This window comes from Megachile rotundata, chromosome 14, assembly GCF_050947335.1.
Source record: "Megachile rotundata isolate GNS110a chromosome 14, iyMegRotu1, whole genome shotgun sequence".
Lineage (NCBI taxonomy): Eukaryota > Metazoa > Arthropoda > Insecta > Hymenoptera > Megachilidae > Megachile > Megachile rotundata.
In genome coordinates, this window is record NC_134996.1 from 7,318,585 (window position 1) to 7,326,752 (window position 8,168).

General features: G+C 27.8%; 1 protein-coding gene across 1 annotated transcript; it reads right to left on the bottom strand.

The window, feature by feature from the left end:
* Nucleotides 1-2,115: 2,115 nt before the first annotated feature.
* On the bottom strand, nucleotides 2,116-7,500 carry LOC100883813 (trypsin 3A1-like). Its single transcript, XM_003704834.3, has 7 exons — nucleotides 6,729-7,500; nucleotides 6,118-6,253; nucleotides 5,626-5,785; nucleotides 4,724-4,929; nucleotides 3,735-3,940; nucleotides 2,824-2,881; nucleotides 2,116-2,648 (listed from the first exon to the last, which is right to left on the bottom strand). Exons 1-7 carry the CDS (start codon nucleotides 6,789-6,791, stop codon nucleotides 2,515-2,517), a joined length of 963 nt encoding a protein of 320 aa, XP_003704882.1. The 5' UTR covers nucleotides 6,792-7,500; the 3' UTR covers nucleotides 2,116-2,514.
* Nucleotides 7,501-8,168: the final 668 nt, after the last annotated feature.

Below are 8,168 nucleotides of genomic sequence, written 5' to 3' on the forward strand. Positions count from 1 at the left end.
AATAAATTAAAAAGTGTCTGCAAAAATTTCTTTCTTCGATGCTTAAATACATTTCAATGTTTATAAATATACTAATGACTTACATTGTTTTATCTGAAGTTCGTAGGATCATTTGAAATGCAATCATTGTTTAAACAAATGCAAACTTGTAAAATTCTTTAAAATAAATATTTAAAATTAAATTAAAATTAAAATTAAATTTCTTTAAAATTGAAGTATTTGCAAATTGATGCTGTTAAAAATTGATAACAAACTTTGTATTGAACGCATAAAAATTCATAAAAAATGTAAAGACAGAAAACTAATAAATATTTATAGAACAATTTTATTAATTATTAATTATATTTTTATTGCACAAAACCTCTGAATCAAAGAAATTGTCCAAAAATTTTTTCTTACCCTTAACTAAAGGGAAAAGGTACAAAATATTGCAAAACTGAACTTATTCGATGAAATGTTATTAAAAAAGTTCATCGAACAACTTCGAATTGTTTCACGGTTGTTTGTTACATTCCGTCATGCTCTTTCTGTTTCCATAAATTCATTATCCTTCGAATCAGCTGAGAAACTATTATCTAAAATATAATTGATGCTTCGGCTGTAATTACACGATTCTAATTAAATCACATGAATATTTATAAATTGATTTGTTACGGTGTATGATCTTTTCATATGTAGAAATATGTACATTTCTATTATATGTAGAATGTGTATTTACAAAGTAAAGAATAGTGTTCATATTTTCATTGTTGCTTTTGTTATAGATTAATATTTATGTATTGAGATTTTCTTAAACATTTTCATAGTTTAATTGTTAATTGTTAACATATTCTAGCTTTTACCATTGTAAATCGTATTAATTATTATTGTGTACTGGATTTGGCAAATAAATACATATAACATATGTATAATAAATATGTTTTGTATATAAATTACAATTTAGTTCACCAATGAATTTAATTAGTGAGTACTAATTAGTACTTTGTTATTTTGTATTAATTTTGATGTTTTATAATGTAACATCTGTGTCATTACCTAACATATTAATTCTTTAAATAATTAATTCAAAATATGAACTATGATCATACATCTCTATAATCACTACACTCACATATCATAAACATACACATATAAATTATAATTGCCTTCATCCACAATTTGTTTACTATTCCCCCAAAACAAAAAACTCCTATTTCACCCAGTAATTTCCAAGTAACACCAATTATTAAGCTATCGACTAAATCCCCGTCAGTTATCGATCCTATAAGTAGCCTTCTCATCTCTGTTTGACTTTCTGATAATCCTGACAAGCACCTCTCATTGTCAGTATTTTACGAGGCTCGTAAAGTTAATTTTACTCAAGAATTGTTCCTGTTTCAATTCGGGAAGAATCAGAAGTCGTTGGTAACGGTCTGGAGGTTTCACTAACCCACATTCACCGTTGAAAGCAAAACGTTTCTGACTGGTGACCTGGTTTCCGTTATTGCTCGCTCATCTTGATCGAGGACTGACGTTTATCTAACACTTTTTCGTCATGCTCATTTTTTCCCCTGCAACCGTTTCCCAAATAACCGTTATTTTTTACTGTTCCCTTCTATTTAGAATTATTTTATGCCTCAAAACATTACTTTGGTGTCAACTGATATATTATGTTAATTCAAATTCATTTTCGTTTCAAATTCAAATTTATTTCATCTTCAAATATTAATTTAATACACAATGTTTAAATATTAAATTTTAGGCAACATATTAGACTCTAAACTTTGATTTTCATTTAAGGTATTTTTAAGTATAATCAAATATTTGATAAATGGCATGAGCGTCATTTTGTAAATATTACAAAGTGATAATATTATGTAATAATAATATTATAATATAAGTAATAATATAATATAAGTATTACTTACTAATAACAAGTAATAAATAGTAATAATAATATTATAATCTAAGCAATAATATTATAATGATATATTATTGATGAGATTGATTATTTGTGTATGTAACATTTATTTCAAATCAACATTTTTCATGTGTATGAATTATATTATATTTCTTAACTTTACAATTCAACAGAAAGGAGAATTTTAAGGTAAATAAAAAAATCAAAATTGAGCCATACTTAAATACATTCTTTATTCACTCTACCAAATATGACAACATAAACATCTAATTATATCGGACTAGATTAAACTGCATGCAATGATTCAATGTTCACAATAAATTAACGATTAGCAACATCTCGACAACGTTGCATAAGTACATTATATACAACTTACAGACTGCAAACAATAAGTCGAATGATAAAATAAATATACAAATTCTTGAGATCGTATAAGGGACTTAATACTGATTATACTAGTACTTAATACTCAGGGGTGGGAGACATTTGGGCCCAGAAAAAAAAGTGACTCTTGTCTCTGGGGAATTTCATGATTCTTGATATGGTATGTGGGTATTTCCTTATGTGGGGAATTCCAGTTATTACGATGTTTATACTGCTTTCTGTGGAATAATTTATTGGCGACGAGGTGGTGGACATACGCATTCTTTTCCGAGGAGGTCTTTCATCCATCCGAGGTAATTGGTTAGTTTTGTGTATATTCCGGGGAAATTTGGTCTTGCACAGCCACGACCCCAGGAAATTATACCTGATACACATTTACAATTTAAAAATTAATTTATAATTTGAAATGAATTGTAAGATAATAATAATTAAAATGAATTGTAATTATTATGTGATTATCTATGTTTAGAAGATTAAGTTTATATTCAAGTCTTTTAATTATTGAAATAATAACAATATAAAATTGTAAGTGAATTTACCTATTACTTCAAGATGACCGTACGTGCCCTTTACGTGAAGAGGACCACCACTGTCACCCTTAAAATATTATAATTGTTAACGTTAATTTTGTTAGAATAACATTGTATTGTCTTTCTTAGAATAAATTTGCAGTTTGTGAAATAACATGAGTTACAATGTTTGAGTCCTTGAGTAACTTATAAATTGTTCATTTATACTAGTTTAGTCTAAACTTACATATTACATATCAATTTTGAAACTGTTCATGCAATTTTAAATTAAAAAAAGAATACATGTATGTTCAGTGCAAAATTTAATTACAGGAGAATAATATTTTTATCGTTATTTATATTATTAGGTAATTATACAGTATATAAGAATTTATATAATTTTACTGGAACTAAGAATTTAATGAACATCTTATTGATTCAAATAAAAATTTTGTAGAGGTTAAAAATGTTCATTCACGTTTATGATAAATGATGAATTTGTTTGAATTTAAAATAGCAAAGGTATCAACTATTACGAATATTTATATATTTGTAACAAAATTATTTAGCAGTATCATTCATTGCAAATATACATATACCTATAAAAATATTATTTACAAAAGTTAATTATTGTGTAAATATTTTTAAGAACATTATATACGAGTATCAATTCTCCTAAATATTTATGAAGAATATTTTTAAGAAAATTATTTCTGAATCTTACTATAAAAAATTATTTACTAACTTTTGTAAAAAAATTATTTACTTATACTTACACGAAAAATTATATCTATTTATTTACACGAAAAGTTATATCTATTTATTGATACGAAAAATTATATCTAATTATAAGTGTAAAAAGAGCACTTCTTAAAAGATTGAAATGTAACATTTGAACGTATTTTACACATGATTAAGTAAGAATTTAGTGGAATACTTACAAAGCAAGCGTCACGTTCTCCTTCTAGGTAACCAGCACAGAACATGTTCTCCGTAATACGATTCTTTTGGTATCCTGCTTGATCACACTCTTCCTGCGACAAAATTGGTAGATTTACCTTTCGAAGTTCGTCACTTACAGGTTGATTTTCTCCGGTTCGTCCCCAACCAATTACTGTGGCTGTTGCACCGGTATAATCGATGGCTTCTGTAAAATACATAGCTTACTTCAATACATCGTAAAAGTGATTTCACGTCTCGTAAGTCAGTATTGAAATTAAAATTGTTTTTCCTTTCATTTGTACCATTGTTGCACTATTTGTATCGTCTTTTGTTTGTAACTAGTATTATGTAGTGATGAGATACATAATGTATTAATGTATTTATTATACTGCACTATATTTTAATACTATAATGTATTTTATTTTATCTGTAAAGATATCTGCAAAATTTTTTCTAAATAAATAAATAACACATTTTGATGATTAAAAATTATGCAAATGAAATGGAGTAATAACTTGCTTTTATTTGGACGTTTTTAAGAATGTGATTATAAGAAATAATAAAAATAAAAATTGCATATTAGATTTTGAATTAGGCAATTAGTTATTTATTTCAATTTCATTTTGCTCTATAATGTTTAAAGTAATAATACATGTAACAGTAAATGAAAAATTAAATAATAATTGTACTGTTTTCGTATTGTACAATTGTTATTTAATTTGTAAGTAATTTATAATATTGTACCCTAAATTTGTAATTTATGATATTTTACCTTAAATTTGTAATTTGTAATATTGTACCTCAAATTTGTAATTAATAATATTTTACCTTAAATTTGTAGTTTATAATATTGTACCTTAAATATGTACCTCGTGAATATCTGTCAAAAGTTTTCACATTAAACACAAATACCTTGTATAATTTTCTTTGCAATTACCCTGCATTTATGTAAAAATTGTTCCACCTTTTGTGACTGAAAAGTACTTACTGTCTTCGGGTAAGCATGCCGTTCGAACGAGACCAGTCAAATCCACTGATCGATCCATTTCAACAATAGCAATGTCATTGTTGTATGAATACGGATGGAAATTTTCGTGAAGAACGACTGACTTAATACGACGAACTATGGAATTTTTGTTGATATTTGGACGATCGCTATCAGCCAATATTAGCTTGATGCTTCTGGTATCAAACCTGTAACAAACAACCATAAAAACGATTTTGTCTTTTGTTCAGAATGAACATTTTGTGTAAGTTATAATTCCACTTGAAATGTGTAATGGAGAACGAAAAGAAAATATAAAATCTTGCATTGAAAATAAAATTTGTGGCAGAAAATGACTTGTATTGAATTCAAAATACATTGCATGATAGTAGTCACAAAAAATATTGAGTAAAATATTTTATATTAGAAACGATGTATTACATAAAATATTTTGAATTAGAAGCTATATTGCATCAAACATTATGTATTGAAAATAAAATATGTGACAGAAAATGATTTGCATTGAACTCAAAATACATTGCATGATAGTAGTCACAAAAAATATTGTATAAAATATTTTATATTAGAAAAAATATATTACGTAAAATATTTTGTATTAAAGCTATATTACATCAAATATTACATATTGAAATTAAAATATAGTGTACAAAATATTTTATATTGAAAATAAAATATAGCGTACAAAATATTTCGTATCAAAAACAAAATAAAATACTAAAACAATCAGCCAAAATATAAAATAAATTATTGTGTACCGAAAACAAGCAAAAAGTTTTCTATCGTATACAAACAGCTGAGTACAGAAAATCCAACATTTCGAACGACGAGAAGTGCAATGAATTCGCGTTTTGTCCGACAGGAGTCCATTTTACGTTACTACTCACCCCTCCAAACAGTGAGCTGCTGTGAGTACATGCTTCCGAGTTATTAGACTTCCAGCACAATAAAATGTACCTTGTTTAGTGAAGCTAACAATCCAAGGATACTCGGAAATACTTGTTACATTTCCACCGACAATTCTTGTTTTTCTCCCGACTCCACAAACTGCAATAAATTTTAAATTATTTATAATTGTACACTGCTTTCATTAATGGACGTCACATTTTTCAGTTGCATACAAGGTAAGTTACGGTTAGGTTATCAAATTTTATAACAGAGATCATTTTCAGAATTTTCATCTTTATTTTATTTAAGTTTGTAAAATATTTAAGTTTTTTTTTTATGGATGTTGCCAATGGATTATATTCTTTATTGCAGAGATATTGCAATAAAATAGAGGAAGTACAGTTTTCTATATTCAATGTCTACAATTAAAATCACCTGAACTTATAATTTATGGGAGATATAAATTGTCAAAAGTTGTACAATTTAATTACCACAATCATCGCAGACGTTCGGTCGTTTCGAGGGAATCGAGGGTGGTGAATTGAAATCAATATAAGATACTTCATCAATTGATTTCAGACGACTACGCTCTGCATCGGTTATATTTCTTCTATCGATCTGTCGTATCTATAATAAAATTATAAAACGCCTACTAAACCATACATTTCAATACAATTTTTATTATAAAGTTGTCCAACTCATTCATATTTATGTTTCCCAAAAATGAAATTAACTCAAATTACAGCAAAAACAAAACTTACTAAATTAAGTAAACTTCTAAATACATAAAGAACAATAAAAAAAGATTTTACAAAAATTGTTTTACAGCAAGATTTGAACTCGCAACCCTCTGTAAAGTCCGAGCACAGCCATTTTACAACAAAGTTTCGTTTAGTACAATGCAGTTATTGGACTTAAAATATCTTAAAAGTCAAAAGCATTCTATTTGCACAAAGTCCCCCAGTAATATCGAATAAAAATTAAAATAAAACTTCTAAATCACACATTCACAATTTCACGAAGCACCAATATTCGAAAGCACATTATTAAAAAGATGTTCCGAACGTTTCCAACATGATTGTGCAAATAAGCAATAACTCACCACTCGCGGCAGCGCGTACGTAAAACAGCTTATCCACAGTAATAACACCAGTGTGCGTTGCATTATTCTGCAGCTGAATTTTCGATACAATTACTGGAAATTAACTTAGGATCTCGTGCTGACGATACCGAGTTCGTGCACGTGCCTCAGGCGTTAAAATCCTAAAGGTACCGTGTCTCTTTTGCCGTTTTATAGTAAATTATAACTATTGAAGAACCCTGCTCGGTGGGGATCGTTAGCCTTGAGTGGTACGTTTGCATTGGCAGATGTTGCATACGACAGCCTTTAAATCAGTCGAAGTATTCGTGTACGCATCATTGTCTCACCTGTACAGATACCAGGTAGCGAAATGATGATGTGTGTGTACAAGGGGAGAGGTTAAACATCACACCATCGTCCAATGTCAACCCGAATTATCTCCTACTCCTTTCGCGTCCTTCGTTTTCCCTTTCAGGGATCCAGCTGACTAGATCAATGTCAGTTTCGTCAACGGGGGCTTTTCTTGCCTACAGCCTCTCTTGTCTTATTCATATTTCTATGATGAAATGTTTGCTGAGAGCTGTTGGAATAGGCCAGAGTCTAATCACATTCGTAACGTCTACTATTTCAGGTTCTGAACTCTTAAGTACTCTTCAAATATGAACAGAGGCTGTATACATGTGCATACACTTTGTGTTGTTTGAAAATAATAGACTATTGTGTGGACATAGACTTTTTATTGAGATGTTTTGTTTGAAAGTTCATTCTTTAGTGTTCCTTTGATGTAAGAGCATTGTTTAACGTAAAAGTAATGTAGAACATTTTTTATTTGATTTGAAAATAATACAGGACATTTTTGACTGAGTCTAAAAGCAATAGAGGATATTTTTGACTGAGTCTAAAGTTAATACAGGACATTTTTGACTGAGTTTAAAGTTAATAGAGGACATTTTTTATTTGTCTAAAAATAAGAACATTTATTATTTAACTTAAAAATAGTAGAGAATATTTAACCTGAAGAATACTCTTCATTTGACTTAAAAATAATGCAAAGAATTTTTCACTTAACCTTAAAAATAATAGAAGAATATTCTTCATTTAACCTAAAAATAATACAAGGAATTTTTCATTTCACCTTAAAAATAATAGAAGAATATTCCTCATTTAACCTTAAAAGTAATAGAGAAATATTCTTCATTTAACCTAAAAATAATACAAGGAATTTTTCATTTCACCTTAAAAATAATAGAAGAATATTCTTCATTTAACCTTAAAAGTAATAGAAGAATATTCTTCATTTAACCTTAAAAGTAATAGAGAAATATTCTTCATTTAACCTAAAAATAATCCAAGCTATTTTTCATTTAACCTAAAAGTAATAGAAGAAAATTCCTCATTTAACCTAAAAATACAAGGAATTTTTCATTTAACCTAAAAGTAACACAAGTTCTTCATTTAACC